The sequence below is a fragment of the Ovis canadensis genome, chromosome 15 (assembly GCF_042477335.2).
Source record: "Ovis canadensis isolate MfBH-ARS-UI-01 breed Bighorn chromosome 15, ARS-UI_OviCan_v2, whole genome shotgun sequence".
In the NCBI taxonomy this organism is placed as follows: domain Eukaryota; kingdom Metazoa; phylum Chordata; class Mammalia; order Artiodactyla; family Bovidae; genus Ovis; species Ovis canadensis.
The window spans coordinates 56,789,623-56,807,557 of NC_091259.1; the positions used below are offsets into that span (position 1 = coordinate 56,789,623).

At 39.1% G+C, this 17,935-nt stretch overlaps 2 protein-coding genes across 2 annotated transcripts; both read left to right on the forward strand.

The window, feature by feature from the left end:
- Positions 1–3,891: 3,891 nt before the first annotated feature.
- On the forward strand, positions 3,892–4,839 carry LOC138421237 (olfactory receptor 51G2-like). The gene has a single exon (XM_069555240.1). It carries the CDS (start codon positions 3,892–3,894, stop codon positions 4,837–4,839), a length of 948 nt encoding a protein of 315 aa, XP_069411341.1.
- A 3,602-nt stretch (positions 4,840–8,441) lies between these two features.
- On the forward strand, positions 8,442–14,285 carry LOC138420392 (olfactory receptor 51G2-like). The gene is made up of 2 exons (XM_069553581.1): positions 8,442–8,556; positions 12,974–14,285. The coding sequence occupies exon 2, from the start codon at positions 13,016–13,018 to the stop codon at positions 13,973–13,975; it is 960 nt and encodes a 319-aa protein (XP_069409682.1). The 5' UTR covers positions 8,442–8,556; positions 12,974–13,015; the 3' UTR covers positions 13,976–14,285.
- Positions 14,286–17,935: the final 3,650 nt, after the last annotated feature.

Sequence of the window (17,935 nt, forward strand, 5' to 3'; positions counted from 1 at the left end):
TTGTTAACAAATCCAGACATTTTGTAATGTGTGTCTCTTCTCTATGTATACATGTGTCAGAAATGTATAGTTGGTCCTTACTAAATGTTAATATTCAAAAATCCTTTAAGGCTATGGGAGAGAAGGAAATATCCAGCTGTCTCTTATCAGACAATAATGCAGACTGGAATATTTCAACACAGGGAAAATCTAGACTCAGTTATTTAGTGAGGGCTTGGAACCCTTCTCCTTCATGCATCAGAACCAATACAGGAAGGTACATTTCCATAATTACTTAAGTATCACAATAAAATGAATTTGCTTTCTGAGACATAAAATTTTCCATTCCTTTCAGCGATGTTACAAAATCTATTTTATTCATTTGATATTGTTGTTATTGTAGTCTCTAAATCGTGTCTGACTTTTTGTGACCCCCTGTTCTGTAGCCTGCCAGGCTCCTCTGTCCATGGGAATTCCCAGACAAAAATACTGGAGCGGGTTGGCATTTCCTTCTCCAAGGGATCTTCTGATTCAAGGATCAAACCCGCATCTCCTGTTTTGCAGGAAGTTTCTTTAGCACTGAGCCACCTGGGAAGCCTATATTGTATTCACACTACAGTTTCATCCTTATCTGTCTCATCATTATAAACTGGTTACGACATTTTGTTGAACAGTTTCTAATATTTATAAGAGGTTATGGAAGCCTGAATAAAATATTCTCCACAAATAATAATGCTGAATTTCAGGGTTTTTTTTTTAACTTTTATTATATATACTTACAGGAATTTCATTTTATTACATTTTGAGGGGGGTGTTTTTCCTCTCTGTTGAAAATATACTGTGATTAACCATGTATAAATGTAATTTGTTAGGGGCAGTTTGATGGATACAAAGAATACTCATTGCCCACCTCTCCCTCTGGAACTACAACTCAGAGAGTTTTTTTGAACAATATAGATGATTCCTAGGACTCATCTGCCCTCACATCTCAAATTAGTGTTCTCACATAAAATTCCAGTATTCTTCTTTGGATCAGAGATCCATCTCAAATATGATAGTCCTGCTTCTGCTTTTTGCTGTCTTTACAGATGGCTCTTCTCCTTTTCCTTCTTTTTCTTCTTCTTGTTCATATTCTTCATCCTTCTTCACTGCTGCTACTGCTGCTACTAAGTCACTTCAGTCGTGTCTGACTCTGTGCGACCCCATAGACAGCAGCCCACCAGGCTCCCCTGTCCCTGGGATTCTTCAGGCAAGAACACTGGAGTGGGTTGCCATTTCCTTCTCCAATGCATGAAAGTGAAAAGCTGTCACTGCCTCCTTCACTACTTGTCCTATAATTGCTGCCGATATTTACTATTAAATTACCCAACTTGTTTTGATTCTGACCATTGTTGCTCACCCTCCACAGAAATTCTTGCTCACCCTCTACAGAAATTCTTCTTGAGTTTCTCTTTAGACTAACAGATAACATGTGGAATGGGGATTGTAGGTGTCTTTTATTACTTTGTCTGGCAACATTACAGTCAGTTTATGAAAAAGAATTAGAATATCATGAAGATTAGTTAGGGCTTCCCTGGCGGCTCAGACAGTGAAGAATCTGCTGGCAATGAAGGAGACTTGGGTTCAGTTCCTGGGTGGGGAAGATTCCCTGGAGAAAGGAATGGCTATTCTTGCCTGGATAGAGGAGCTATGTGGGCTACAGTCCATGGGGTCACAAAAACTGGTCATAACTGCAACATACATGACTGCCCAAGAGGATGCCAACAAAGAGACTCACCATTAAATGTCAACAGTTTCTTTAGAACTCCATAAATTCAGATTTTTCACTTTAGTCCTTTCTTTAATAATTGTCCTCAAGAGACCCAAAATCATTAAGAAGGTGAGTCATGGAAAGCAGGATGCAGATTCACAGTTGGGATTCTTTATCTGTCTCATGGTCAGTGCCCTAGTTTGTGAACTAGTTTGTGAATGTGTTCTCTGGTGACCCGTGGGTTACAGGACCTTCAAAAACACAATTACTCAAAACACAATTAAGTATATGACTTAAATTGAGTACATAGCAGGAACTCAGTAATTGTGTAAGACCACTGAGAATATATTGTATCTCCAACAACAAATACTATCGAGTCTTCAACTTCTCCTTCTCACATGTCTGTACCAGCTATTCAGATATTTTTAGAGAGCTAGAAGTAGGATTGAGAAGAGACTTGAGTCCAGTAAACAAACACATCAAGCTCAAACCCTTCTTGGTGTCTTCCTGTCACAGATGTTACTTTTGATGTCCTGACTTCCAAAGCAAAATATATATCTGGTAATATCAGGAGTTCAGAGTTAATATTAACATTTTTATATACATTATTTCCTAACCCCTGAGCATTCATTAGATACAATTATCTGAATCTTGGTTTCCTTACAACCCTATTATATCATAAAAACTGTTTTAGATTAGGCACATGGACTGTGCTCTCAATACAGAGTTCCCCTTTGCATTTTTTATACCTTGAAACATCTTCATATGAGGAAGGAATTTTCTATACGTGAAGGGCCAAATTTGATCCTGATAATTAGGACAAACCACCAAGAAGAGAGCACAGCATTATTCCCTAGGCAGAGGTCAACAACCTTTATGGCATCAAGGATGGTTTGCCTGGAAGACAATTTTTTGCCTCCCAGACCAGGAGGGGGGGTGGGTGGTTTAGCGATGACTCAAGTGCATTATATTTATTGAGAATTTTATTTCTAATGCTATTACATCACTTCCACCTCAGAAGATCAGGCATTAGAACCCTGAGACCGGGCAATCCTGTCCTAGGGAAATTTTTACAGGAATATGATTCAGTATTGTGACCAGAGCAGTATTACTGCAGGCATGGGCCAGGGGAGCCATATGGGATGAGATGATTTCTCCAAAGAAGACATACGGATGGCTAACAAACACATGAAAAGATGCTCAACATCACTCATTATTAGAGAAATGCAAATCAAAACCACAATGAGGTACCACTTCACACCAGTCAGAATGGCTGCGATCCAAAAATCTGCAAGCAATAAATGCTGGAGAGGGTGTGGAGAAAAGGGAACCCTCCTACACTGTTGGTGGGAATGCAAACTAGTACAGCCACTATGGAGAACGGTGTGGAGATTCCTTAAAAAATTGCAAATAGAACTACCTTATGACCCAGCAATCCCACTTCTGGGCATACACACCGAGGAAACCAGAATTGAAAGAGACACATGTACCCCAATGTTCATCGCAGCACTGTTTATAATAGCCAGGACATGGAAACAACCTAGATGTCCATCAGCAGATGAATGGATAAGAAAGCTGTGGTATATATACACAATGGAGTATTACTCAGCCATTAAAAAGAATTCATTTGAATCAGTTCTGATGAGATGGATGAAACTGGAGCCGATTATACAGAGTGAAGTAAGCCAGAAAGAAAAACACCAATACAGTATACTAACACATATATATGGAATTTAGGAAGATGGCAATGACGACCCTGTATGCAAGACAGGGAAAGAGACACAGATGTGTATAACGGACTTTTGGACTCAGAGGGAGAGGGAGAGGGTGGGATGATTTGGGAGAATGACATTCTAACATGTATACTATCATGTGAATTGAATCGCCAGTCTATGTCTGACGCAGGATGCAGCATGCTTGGGGCTGGTGCATGGGGATGACCCAGAAAGTTGTTATGGGGAGGGAGGTGGGAGGGGGGTTCATGTTTGGGAATGCATGTAAGAATTAAAGATTTTAAAATTTAAAAAATAAAAAACTAAAATTAAAAAAAAAAAAGCTCAACATTCAGAAAACTAAAAAAAAAAAAAAAAAAAAGGAAATGCTATGAAAGAATAATATTTTGTTTCTTCCACATTTTTAAAGGGCAAAATTCTCTCAGAGTTATGGCAGTTCCTATCAGCAATAATGCCAGCAGTTTCTTCTTCATACTGATGGATTTCCCGGGACTGGAGGCTGCTCACTGCTGGACAGCTATTCCTGTCTGCTTCATCTATGTTCTCTCTTTGCTGGGCAACACCACCATACTGCACATGGTCAAGTCTGTTCCCAGCCTCCACACTCCCATGTACCTCTTCCTCTCCATGCTCTCAGTGGCTGACCTGGGCCTCACAGTTTCCACACTGCCTTCCATGGCAGCTGTTTTTCTCCTGGGCCAGAGGAAGGTGGGAGCTGCAACCTGCTTTGTGCAACTCTTCTTCATCCACACATGCTCAGTAATTGAGTCAGCTGTGCTGTTGGCCATGGCTTTTGACCGCTGCGTGGCTATCCGAGAGCCCTTACGCTACGCCACCATCCTGACAGCCAAGCGCATCGGGGCCATTGGACTGGCCAGTGTGACCCGTAGTGCTGCCCTCCACTTGCCCCTGCCTGTACTCCTTGGAAGACTGCGGTTCCCACCTGTGAATGCACTGTCACATTCCTACTGTGTTCACCCTGATGTTCTGAGGCTGGCCAGTTCCAGCACAGTTGTGAACAGTGGCCTTGGGCTGTTTGTGATGCTCTCCACATTGGGTGTGGATGCGGTCCTCATTCTCCTCTCCTATGTGATGATTTTGAAGGCAGTATTGAGCATTGCTTCCAATGCTGGACGACTGAAAGCCCTCAATACTTGCATTTCCCATATTTGTGCTGTACTGTTATTTTATACACCACTGGTCAGCCTGTCTGTGATCCATCGCTTTGGGAAAAAGAAGCTGCCAGCTCAGATATTCATGCTTCTCTCCTATTTACACTTTCTTGTACCTCCAGTGCTCAACCCAGTTGTCTATACTGTCAAAACCAAAGAGATTCGAGCACGCATTCTGAAGATGCTCCAACCCAGTAAACTCTGAGCCTCAGGGTTGAAATCCTAGTTATGATTACTAGCCTGGTGACTGAAGATTTCTCAGAGAGGAGGCAGAGAGTACTTTTCATACAATCTTTCAATTAATTAGTCAGAAACACTGACCAAAATACATTATGGTTTTTTTCCAGCCTGCTTAACAATGCCTGCTTAACGAAAAACAAACTAACCAACAAATATGTTTCTTATTTGAAGTCATTATCAGTCTGCAGACTACTCAGATTATTGCAGAGGAAACCGACAGCCTCCTGAGAATATCATTTTCATGTAAAAGCAAGCAAATTAGAAGAGTAGGATTCCAAAATGACATCTAATGATGCCTTCCAACTAAAAACCTAGAACCATACAAAATTAAGCTAAAGAGAGCCTTGCTTTGATGTGCTGTCTGAAAATTTGACAAATATGTGAAATCAAAATATGTTTTTCTTATGATTTGCATACTAACTCAAGATGTGAGTTACACTGGTTCATGTAAACCAAGTAGAATATTTCAAAAAATTGAAGTGCATTTTGAAGAAATAAATACATTAATTATCATAATGAGATGAAATGTATTAAAATGTGAATATTATGCAGATCAGTATTTCTTTAACCTTCATGGGGTATGAAAAGCAGATACAGACTCTAATATTCTTCAGCCCTCTGAATGTAATGAAAGCACTGCTCCTCACTTTCTAATAAAGACATGGGGTATTCTGAGTCTTCATAAACTATCGTGTTATAGTCTTTGAATGTTGAATACCATGTACAACTGAATTTTCTCTGAATTTTAAGGAGGATTTATAAAGTTAGCAAAGTTGTCATCCTGCAAGGCCATTTTTATGAGAACTGACCAGGCTTTCATAGACAAGTCAAAGCTAGAGAAACTGATTTGCTCTGGTGTCATGGTTTCTTTCTTTCAAAAGTAAATCTTGAGTTAACTTCTTTGATAGAACTGCTCTATTACAAACATAATCTGTACCAGTGATATAGGGAAGAGCAAATTTTGACTATGTATTGTATCTGTTTCTTTCACTTTAATCTTTGCTTACCATTGCTTTTGTTCACTAAAATGATATTGTCTATACATAATGGCCTGCCATAGGGAACCCTGCCCCTCTATGAATGTTAAACCAAAATGCCTTTGTTCAGGACCCTGTCCACATGTAGATATCTACAGGAAGGAAGAAATTAACACATCACTTCCCTGAGACTGGCCATTCCAGGAGATATTTGTGAGATTAATGACCTCCTTTTACTTCCTCACCTTCCCCTTCTCCTGCATCTGTGTTATATTAAAGAATCTGGCATCCAGACCCCAATAAGATGTTATTTGCAGACAGTAGTCTGCCATCTTCTATAGCAGCTAGCTTCCTATATAAGGTCATATTCCTTACTTCAACACCTAGTCTCTCAGATTTATTGATTTCTCATGTGCTGAGATTCCCTGATAGCTTAGTTGGTAAAGAATCCGCCTGCATTGCAGGATACCCTGGTTTGATCCCTGGGTTGGAAAGAGCCCCTGGGGAAGGAATAGGCTACCCACTTCTGTATTCTTGGGCTTCCCTTGTTGCTCAGCTGGTAAAGAATCGATCTGCAATGCAGGAGACGTTGGTTCATCCCTGGGTTGGGAAGATCTCCTGGAGAAGGGAAAGGCTACTCACTCTAGTAATCTGGTCCAGATAATTCCATGGACTGACTGTATAGTCCATAGAGTCCCAAAGAGTTGGACAAGACTGAACAACTTTCACTTTCATATGTGGTAAGCAGAGGGAGCTTGGATTTGGTAACACTAGGTAACATTAGGTCAAGTAAGTCTGTCACTCACAGGCTAATACTTTCCTCCATTAGGAAGAGAACTGCTGTAAATTTGCATTCAATTTCCCTGTCTGAGCTTGTAAAACACCGTCAGGCAGAAAGCCCAGATGGATATGAATTTCACATCTTGTTTCCTTTATCACAAGAAATCAAAGATCTTCCTGCTTGTTTTTCAAGGTTTGATATATTTTACATATCTTGCCCAGAGTTAGAGTTATTTATTTATTAGTTGGAATATGTTTAATATCCACTATTTCTTTATGACATATAACATGAAGGTGGAAATTGAAGTGGAAAATTTTTCAAGCCTCTCTATTTTTCTGCGTTCATACTCAGGGATTTGACGAGTAAGTGTGTCTACAAAAATTAAGCTTTCATTTTATTTTGCCTATACTGTGAAACAAAGAACTTTACAAAACATTATTTCATAGTAGCATTAATTGTCTTGGTTTTCAATGCTGTGGCTAAATTTCTAATTTCTATTTAACTCATGTTAAATTGACATGTCCTCAAAGTTGGAAAGTCTTTCATTTTATTGAACTTTAAAATTTCTGTGGCAACAATAGAAAGTTTCTTTGCTGCATTTGTATGACCATCATTATCATATAATTTATTTCATGTTATTATGTGCTTTTAAAATAACTTATTAGTGATTTACATATTATTATATTAAAAACTCACTATAGTATTATAAAATAATGATCATATTAAAATAAGAGATAATTATTCAAATATTTGAATAACAACAAGCATTGTCTTAAATTTTTTAATGGAGTACCTGGTTTAATCCTCAAAAATACAGTGAATTAGCTCTTTTCACTATTCCAATTTCATGGATAAGGAAACTGAGTCAATGAGAGATTAAATGACATACCCAAATATTTTGAGCTATTAAGCGACAGAGTTGAGATTCAATCCTAGACAGTTTAACCCTAGGGCCATTGATGTTAATCATATATCTGTTACTTCCCAATGGTAGTAATGTTATATTTTAGGGTCATGAGAAATGAGGCCCAAAAGAGCCTGCGCATCTTAGACAATTACCAGTAAAGACTTTTCAACTCAGGCCTTTCTGATGTTGAAGCTTGTACTCTCAAAAAGACCAATTGCTTTTTAATTGGAATAATCAGGGACACAGTAACTGAAAAACTCAGCGTTGGCAGGTCCAAAGAACTTCCAATCACAACAGAGTCTTTGGCCCATTACAAAACTTGTTTGGCAGTGACATGGTTAAAAGCAATTGCTTCCCCAAAGCCTAGAGTGTTCATCAAGGGAGAAAATTCAGGAATGTACCCAGGAGAGGGGTGGGAAATGTTCTCAGATCTTATCTCCTTCTGGGTAAGTAAACAATCTATGGGGTTTGGAGTGGAAAGAAGGAAAAAACCCAATTTGCCAAGTTTCCTTATTAGTGCTAGTTTAAGGACTTGTTAATATGTTTTGAATTAAGACCCTGGAAAAGGATATTATGTTGAAGATTTAGAGGAAGAAAAGGGGCTCTTCATCTTCAGATACTATCAAGAGCTATTGGATAGGTTTTCTAAAGAATCTCTCAAAAGTGTTATCATAACAGATAGAACTAATTAAATGGCAAGTAGGAGCTGGTGACTTATTTTCAAAAGCCCCCACTGTCTTAAATACAGCCTGATATGTGTGTACCTGAATTTCTAGGCAGATGGATTCTATGCTCCTTAAGGGAGATAAGCTTAAGTGAGGAAAAGTTTAAGGAACAGAATGGTATGGGGATTGCTGGTTTGTGAAGACAGTTTGAAAAGATGGTTTATTTCTCCTTGCAAGATGGAAGTGAACAAAAAGATGTGAATTGATAAGCCTAAAGTGATCAACATTAATTGGAATTTTGTCTAAATCTCTGAAGAATCAGCATTGAAAAGTGCCTTGGATTTTGAATATGGTAAGTAAATTTTCTAAGTTAAAGGATGGACAATATTCACAGTTATTATTTACTTTCTAAATATTTTATAGGCTACTAGGAACTCTTCTATCCACTGTCTTAGTTTATCTTCAAGTAAAACTATCAGATTGACACACTATGAGAATTAGTACAATTCACCCGTTTCCATTCTTTAGATGATGGGAGAAGTGAAATTAGCATAGTATATGTGAGTGTGTGTATATAGTGTGAGAGGAGAATCCTTTATGAACACGAAGTCTATCCTCTGATTATTCCCTATTACTATCACGGCAGAATATTCTCTCTCAATGCTGTTGATCTGAATTCTAACGTGCCTAAGGATTCTATGGTCATTCCCTGTGGCTCAGCTGGTAAAGAATCTGCCTGTGATGCTGCAGACCCAGTCCCTGGGAAGGGAAAGTACCCTGGAGAAGGGAAAGGCTACCAACTTCAGTATTCTGGCCAGGAGAATTCCATGAACTGTATAGGCCATGGGGTCGCAAAGAGTCAGACATGACTGAGCAAGATTTTCACTTTAATGTGCCTGCAGAAGAAAATAAGTATTGGTGTTAGAAAATCCAGTGTGGCTTCCCGCTTTGTACCTTGATGCCACAGGTTTTCTCCTAGTTGGAAATCTGTGGACAAAACAAAAGGAGGAATTCCTATAAGGAAGAAGCTCACAGTGCATCCTTAACTCTTATGGAAACAGCTCTTGTTAAGTCCAAGTTTTATTGAAGTTGCTTTGTTTGTTTATTTATTTAGTGTTTTATTGCTGGAGCCTGAACCAGAGGCAGGTATCCAGACTTTTCAACCATATTATTCTGCTTCTTACAATGAAATCCCTTCACTTAGCAAATACATTTTTAAAAAATTAAAACAAGAAAAATCATCACATACACATGAATACACACACACACAGACAAAACTTTCCCTCTTCTAGGCAGTCAATTTAGTACAAAACATAAAAAGTAATAATACACACTACATATATGTGCATCTTCTTTCAGAGCTCCATTTTCTCAAAAACTAAGTAAGTGAAATAATGCCAGGAACCCTGAATCTGCTTATTTTAGAGACATTCATTGTACTTTTACCTATACGTGTAAAACCTGTGAGTAAAGCAAAGGGTCTTTCAGTCTGTTAAAGAAATGTTAAAGATTCTTCTCTAACTTTGAAGAAACCCCGGGGTGAAGATAGGATGAGAATTCAGTAACTGACTAGAAATTTCATAAATCTGTATGTAAAAAGGATAAAAAAGCATGTCCACGTTCCTACAGCAACAGAATTTAGTGGACAGATTACCTTATTAACAATGTGATACTTTTCAAACAGATTCTTTACCTAGTGAACCATCCGGGAAGTCCTGAAAAAAATTTTTTTAAAACAGTATCCTTATTTATTATAATCTCTACATGTTTCTTTAATCTGTAATGATCTATGGTAAACTCATTTGGTACATCCTACTAAAACACTCTGAGTTTGTGGCTGTCTTTTTTGATCCCATCTCAGAGTTTAGCCCTAAGATGCAAGGTTTCTTTCTTTGTCTGAGTGTTCCTTTTCTCTTAACTCATGCCTTTTGATTTTCCCCCACTTTTTTGTTTTAGTGGGACTTCAAGCGCACTGCACTCATCTGTTTACTAAGCAATACTATTTCTAAGAATGTCCCACAATGACTCTCTGACTTCGGTTTGCATCAGAATTACCTGGAGAATTGGTTAAAGCACCTTAATTCTGGGCTTCTTCCTGAGAAACCATCATTCAGTAGGCTTGGGTGGGACCTAATAATTTTTACTTATTACAGTTTCTCATGCAGCTGATACCACTAACCCAGGGTCCACACTTTCAGAGCCATTTGCTATATATTCAGCACAGAAGATAATACCACCCTGATCACTGAAGTCCCAGCAAATGGAATACAGTTTTCTTAAGTGATGGTATTGGTTCTAGAAGATTCGCCTAACTCTCTTATTTCTGTTGCAATTACATCTATCGTAGATATCTACCTCCTAGTTAACCTGTGTGCTAGTAACATAAGGTATTCCTTGATACATCTGTATAGGACAGGAAAGACTGGCATGCTGCAATCCACGGGGCCACAAAGAGTAGGACATGACTGAGTGACTGAACAACAACAACAACAACAACAACAACCCAACCACTTAATCACAGACACAAAAATCTCCAACTTTTTTGTTCCTTTTCATCCTTCTGCTTTCTTCAATTGCCCCCTCCTCAGAGAACTTCAACCTAATCTGGAAGTCTAAAGTAACACCCCCTTCTCTTTCCACATTGTTTTATCTTCTTCACATATTTGAAATAATATTGACTCATGCATCTCTTTTTATTGAGATTTTATTATTTTTTTCATCATTCTATTTCCTGAATCTTGAACATTGCCTCAGACAGTTTGATTACTGACTGAAAATGAAGGCATCTCATCTGGTGGTAAGAAAGTAGATTACAGTAGACAAACCTGAAGAGGCCATTATGAAGGAACTTTAAAAAACAGGAATTCATGAGAGTTTTTAGTTTACTTTGATTTAAAGGTAAGATTTGTGAGTACCTCAAGTCTGTTTGACTGGCATTTGTCTTCCAAGCAACAATATTCAGGGTAAAAAGCACTGAGTCAGAGAGAATCACTTCCAGTCCTGGATCCTCCTTTCACTTATTTATTTTTAAAATAATTATATTTATTCCTTTATGGCTGTGTTGGGCCTTTGTTGCTGCATGGGATTTTTCTAGTTGCAGCAAACTGGGGATACTCTCCAGCTGCAGTGTGCAGGCTTCCCGCCGCAGCAGCTTCTCTTGCTATAGAGCACGGGCTCTAGAGCAGGCTGGCTTCAGTAGCTGCAGTATGTGGGCTCAGTAATTGTGACTCCTGGTCTCTAGACTACAGGCTCAGGAGTTGTGGTGCATGGACCTAGTTGCTCCGTAGCATGTGGCAACTTCCTGGACCAGGAATCAAACCCGTGTCCCCTGCATTGGCAGATGGACTCTTTACCCCTGAGCCACGAGGAAAGCCTCCCTCCTTTTATTATCTATGTAAACTTAGGAAAGTTAAGTATTTGAATTCTTCATGATTAAGTTGCTTTGTCTGGAAAAACTGATTTGCTACATTCTGAAGTTTGAATTGCTTTAAAATGGTATATATGAAAATGTTCTGTAAAGTACTTTAAATGAAGTAAAAAGGTAATGAACTACATATTTTTACCTGAAGAAGAAAAAGTGAAAGAATTCACAAATATGCAGACCTTTTCAAAGAGAGAGTAATACTGGATTGCATTTCTCCTGGCATATAAAATGAAATGTGATAAAGGAAAAATACCAATACCATCTGAAAAAAAAGAATCTGAGTATAAGATTTAGTAAGATTGCTCAAAATTAAATTACCCTTCATTGTGATTCTTTAATGTTTTGTATTTCTGGAAAACTGCAGTAATCTCCCTTTGTTTATGATTAGGAAGGAAAGTGAAAAAACTTTCGAATTGAATTCTCTTTCACTGTATTCTCAAAAAGGAACTCATAATGGGCAAAGTATAGAAAGGTGGTTGAGATGGCACGGAGTGACAAAATGGCCAAAATTCAAGGGAGAGAACACAGAGAAAACAAAAGATCTACTCTCAGATTTTTGTCCTCCTCCAGAAATTACTTTTTAAGTGGAGCTAAAATCTGATTTCTTGGCAAACAAATGTCTTTTTCTAGTCCCTATAATTTCATAAATATAATGCTGAATAGTTACTGATGATCTTTAAAGTGTCTGCTCAATATGCAATGAGTTAGGAATCATTTTATTTATATATTATACTTATGCATATAAGACAGTGAATCATAGGCATTAGACAATGAATCATATTTGGGTAAATGCCCATAACTTGGCATTTTAGATTGCATGTAGAAAGGCTTCATTTGTGTGCTCACACGGGTGTGTTAATGTGTTAAAGGAAACCATGTTTTAGTATGTATGAAAGTATCTCTCTGCAAAATTCTCCTGTTCACCTTATTAAAGAAGTACTTACTGAAAAGTATTCGAAGGAGATCCTGACAAGGAGTGAGGAAAACTGAACTCTGCTTTTAGATCAGACACACTGACTACACTGGATCCTGGATTTAATTTCCCAGTATGTATAATGTAGAGTTAGAATCAATATGGTCTCACTCCCTTTTAAGAACCATGATTCAAACTCTGATTTAGGGTTAAATTTTGTTGTGTGGCTCCAGAGCCAATCTTACTACATATGCATGATTTCTTCTAATAATTCAAACTCACTTTTGTTTTTTTAAGGGTTTCTGATCTATGAACTAGGAGGAATACTTGGAAAAATTAAAAGGCTGTAATTATCACAGAATCATTTTGGGGAATCTTTTCAATGTATTAATTTATAGAACCGGTTCTGACCCAGTAATCTTTTAATTTTAGGACGTGTGATTGTGCTTTTGGAGTTCCACCCCTCAGGTCACCATGGCAGACTCCAACCACACTGGCACCTCCTTCTTCCTCACAGGTCTGCCAGGCCTTGAAGCTGTGCACAGGTGGCTCTCCATTCCTCTGTGTGCCATGTATGTGGCTGCTCTGGCAGGAAACAGCCTGATCCTGTGGGTGGTGAGGTCAGAGCCCTCCCTGCACCAGCCCATGTACTACTTCCTGTCCATGTTGGCTATGACTGACCTGGGGCTGTCTGCCTCCACCCTGCCCACCATGCTCTCCATCTACATACTGGGAGCCAGGGAGGTGGCCCTGGATGTGTGTCTGGCCCAGCTCTTCTTCATCCACACCTTCTCAATCATGGAGTCCTCTGTGCTGCTGGCCATGGCTTTCGACCGTTTGGTAGCCATCAGCAAGCCTCTGCACTACGGTACCATGCTCACGAGCCCCAGGATTGCCAGGCTGGGCCTAGCCATTGTGGTACGCAGCATCGGCCTCCACATCCCAGCCCCCATCATGCTGAAGCAGCTGCCTTACTGCAGGACTCGCCTGCTGTCCCACTCCTACTGCCTGCACCCAGACGTCATGAAGCTGGCCTGTGCTGACACCCATATCAACAGCGTCTACGGTCTCTTTGTGGTGCTGTCCACACTGGGGGTGGACTCTGTGCTCATTGTCCTGTCCTATGGGCTCATCCTCCAGACAGTGTTGTCCATTGCATCCAAGGCCGAGCGCCTCAAAGCCCTCAACACTTGTGTCTCCCACATCTGTGCTGTGCTGCTCTTCTACACACCTATGATTGGCCTGTCCATGATCCACAGATTTGGCAGACGAGCCTCCCCTTCCAGCCATGTGCTGCTCTCTTATCTGCACTTTCTCACACCTCCAGTGCTCAACCCAGTGGTTTATACCATTAAGACCAGGCAGATCCGACTGAGGATGCTGCACCTCTTCCGCTCAGATGGGACCAACATCAGAGATGCTCAGGATCGTTAAGTCTTTGGTAGAGAGGGAAAAAGCATGTAAGACTCCATCATAGTTTTCTAATGAGCCACTGAACATAAAGTAAGTCCCATAATGAGGAGAAGACAGGGATGAGACACACAACGACTTCCACAGAAAGTTCTCAGTCATGGGAAGAAATAACCACACCAGTGACTTGTTTTTCATTAAACAAAGTCCAGCCTCTGTTTTAGAAGAAAAGTTCATAAAATTTAAGGCTCAAGGGGAGAATTGTCATTCTAAATGGAAAAGGGACTGTAAAGAATTACTTGCAAACTTTACGAATGTATCAAAAAAAAAAAAAGATTAAATAAAGCTTTTCCTGGGAGTTTAGGAGAATTTGGCACACATAGGGTTATGGGTATGTTTGGAATTCAGTGATATTAGAAGTATTTTGGAAAATCTCCATTAAATATAATCTTCATGAGGGAATGAATTCATTTATTGTTGACAATTACATCCCCTTTCTTTAACATAGCACTTTCTATTTATTAGGTTTTTGGCTGTATTTATTGAATTAAAGGATAAATGAATGCCTGGGTTATATTTTTGAGGAAGACTGGCAATAATGAAGTATTCATAAGGTAATAAATGTAATTCTAGATACGTGAAAATCAAGCATAGGAGTACTTCTTAGTTTCCTTTTTAGGGCATTTCCGGATTTTGCTGTTTCCCTCTATTTCTCAATATTAATTTCAAAGATGGTTTCAATATTCTACTTTTAAACAGCAAATATGTTTGGCCAGAGTTATAACACCATTTTTTGAATAATGAGAATGAAAGCAAGTAGATTGTTCCTTCAGAAGGCTCATAACATATAATTTTAATAAATTAAGCTTTCATCAAACATTTTTAAAGCAAAAGTATTCATAGTAATGGTTATATGATAAATGTTGCTACGGGCACTTTACCCTGAAGTGTTTTTTGCCACTTTTAGGACCTCATTAATGATCTAATAGGTAAATATCCTCTTAATCATGAAAAAAAATTCTCAGAAACTAGTTTTTTATGATCAATAAATTAGGGAAAGAGGGACACCTGGAGAAAAATCATGGTTCAAATTGTTGCTAATTATAACTGCAAATCTTCTAATAATAAAGGTATTTTCATGTCATGAACTGTGAAATTTCAGCTTATTAGTCACTATTTGAACTGAAAAAGGGAAGCAGAGAAGTGAGATTCAGCTGAGAAGTGGTATTATTTTGCTACTTTTATGATATACCATGATAATAGGCATTCTGCAATTTATGTACACAGTACACTCACTGCACTCAATATGCCAGAAAATTTGGAAAACTCAGCAGTTGCTAAAGGACTGGAAAAGATAAGTTTTTATTCCAATCACAAAGAATGGCAATGACAAGTAATGTTCAAACTATTGCACCGTTGCACTCATCTTGCATGCTAGCAAAGTAATGCTCAAAATAATCCAACCCAAGCTTCAACAGTACGTGAACCAAGAACTCCAGATGTTCAAGCTGGATTTAGAAAAGGCAGAGGAACCAGATATCAAATTGTCAACATCCATTAGATTGCAGAAAAAGCAAGAGAATTCCAGGAAAATATCTACTTTAGCTTCACTGACTACACTGAAGCAGTGTGGATCACAGCAAACTGTGGAAAATTCTGAAAGAGATGAGAATACTAGACCACCTTACCTGCCTCCTGAGAAACCTGTATGCAGGTCAAGAAGAAACAACTAGAACCAGATACGAAACAACAGACTGGTTCCAAATTGGGAAAGGAGTACTTCAAAGCTCTATATTGTCACCTTGTTTATTTAACTTATATGCAGAGTATATCATGTGAAATGCCAGGCTGGATGAAGCACAAGCTGCGATCAAGATTGCTGGGAGAAATATCAATAACCTCAGATATGCAGATGATACCATCCTTATGGCAGAAAGTGAAGAGGAGCTAAAGAGCCTTTCGATGAAAGTGAAAAACCAGAGCAAAAAGCTGGGTTAAAACTCAACATTCAAAAAATGAAGATCATGGCATCTGATCCCATCAATTCATGGCAAATAGATGGGGAAACAATGGAAACAGTGACAGACTTTACTTTCTTGGGCTCCAAAATCACTGCAGATGGTGACTACAGCCAGGAAATTAAAAGACACTTGCTCCTTGGAAGAAAATTATGACCAGCATAGACAGCATATTAAAAAGCAGAAGCATTACTTTGGCAACAAAGGTCCATATAGCCTAAGCTATGGTTTATCCAGTAGTCATGTATGGATGTGAGAATTGGACCATAAAGAAAGCTGAGCACCAAAGAATTGATGTTTTTGAACTGTGGTGTTAGAGAAGACTCTTGAGAGTCCCTTGGACTGCAAGGAGATCCAACCAGTCAATCCTAAAGGAAATCAGTCCTGAATATTCTTTGGAAGGACTGATGCTGAAGCTGAAGCTCCAATACTTTGCCCACCTGATGTGAAGAACTGACTCACTAGAAAAGACCCTGATGCTAGGAAAGATTGAAGGCAGGAGGAGAAGGGAAGGACAGAGGATGAGATGGTTAGATGTATCCCCAACTTGATGGACGTAAGTTTGAGCAAGCTCTGGGAGTTGGTGATGGATCAGAAGCCTGGTGTGCTGCAGTCCATGAGGTCGCAACGGATCGGAGACAACTGAGTGACTGAGCTGAACTGAACTGAATTGATGTACTCGACTTCCCTGGTGGCACAGTGGTAAAGAATCTGCCTGACAGTCCAAGAGATGCAAGAGACATGGGTTCCATCCCTGTGTTGGGAAGATCTCCTGGAGTAGGAAATGGCAATCCACTCCAGCATTCTTGCCTGGAAAATCCCATGGGTTTAGAAACCTGGTGGACTGCAGTCCATGGGGTTGCAAAGAGTTGGCTATGACAGCATGCATGCAACTGATTTACTAGAGTATGCAAAGTATTCATTATATACCCACATCTATATAACAAAAACAGCAGGTGTATATGGTACAGATATTTAGATTCCCTTCAAACATACTTTTGCAAAAAAAATTTTAGTCAGTTCTCTCCAGGTGGAATAAGATGTAGTATATATTCTCAGGATTTCCAAATGCAAGATCAAAGGAGCAAAGGGAACTCAAGACACATTGACAAGAGCTGCCCAAGCTAAACTGTAAGGAATTAGCCAATGTGTGTTGAGTTGTCCTTTGGGAAGCTGTGACACAGAGCACTTTTTCCCGTTCTGCTGTTTTCCTCTATTTCTTTGCACTAGTCACCTAAGAAGATACCCAAATACAACCACAATTGGATGTCATTTCCGCTTTGGCTCAGGCTTTTCATTCTTCATGCAGCTGTTTCTCCACTCTGCCCTAGTAGAATACTGTGCACCTACTTATGAAGGCTTGCGGTTCTCTGGAACTCTGCATTCAGCTGGGTGTATCTTTCTCTTTTTCCTTTGCCTTTCACTTCTCTTCTTTTGTCAGTTATCTGTAAGGCCTTCTCAGACAATTACATTTCCTTCTTGTACTTATTTTCCTTGGGGATGGTTTTGGTCATCACCTCCTGTACGTTATGAACCTCTGTCCTTAGTTCTTCAGGCACTCGGTCTACCAAATCTAGTTCTTTGAATCTATTTGTCACCACCACTGTATAATTGTTAAGGGATTTGATTTAGTTCATAACAGAATGGCCTAGGGGGTTTCCCTACATGCTTTAATTTGAGCCTGCATTTTGCAATAAGGAGCTGATGATATGAGCCACAGTCAGCTCCTGGTCTTGTTTTTGTTGACTATATAGAGCTTCTCCATCTTCAGCTGCAAAGAATATAATCAATCTGATTTCAGTACTGACCATCTGGTGATGTCCATGTGTACAGCTGTCTCTTGTGTTGTTGGAAGAAGGTGTTTGCTATGACCAGCTTGTTCTCTTGGCAAAACTCTGTTAGCCTTTGCGCTAATTAATTTTATACTTCAAAGCCAAACTTCTCTTTTATTCCAGTTATAGCTTTT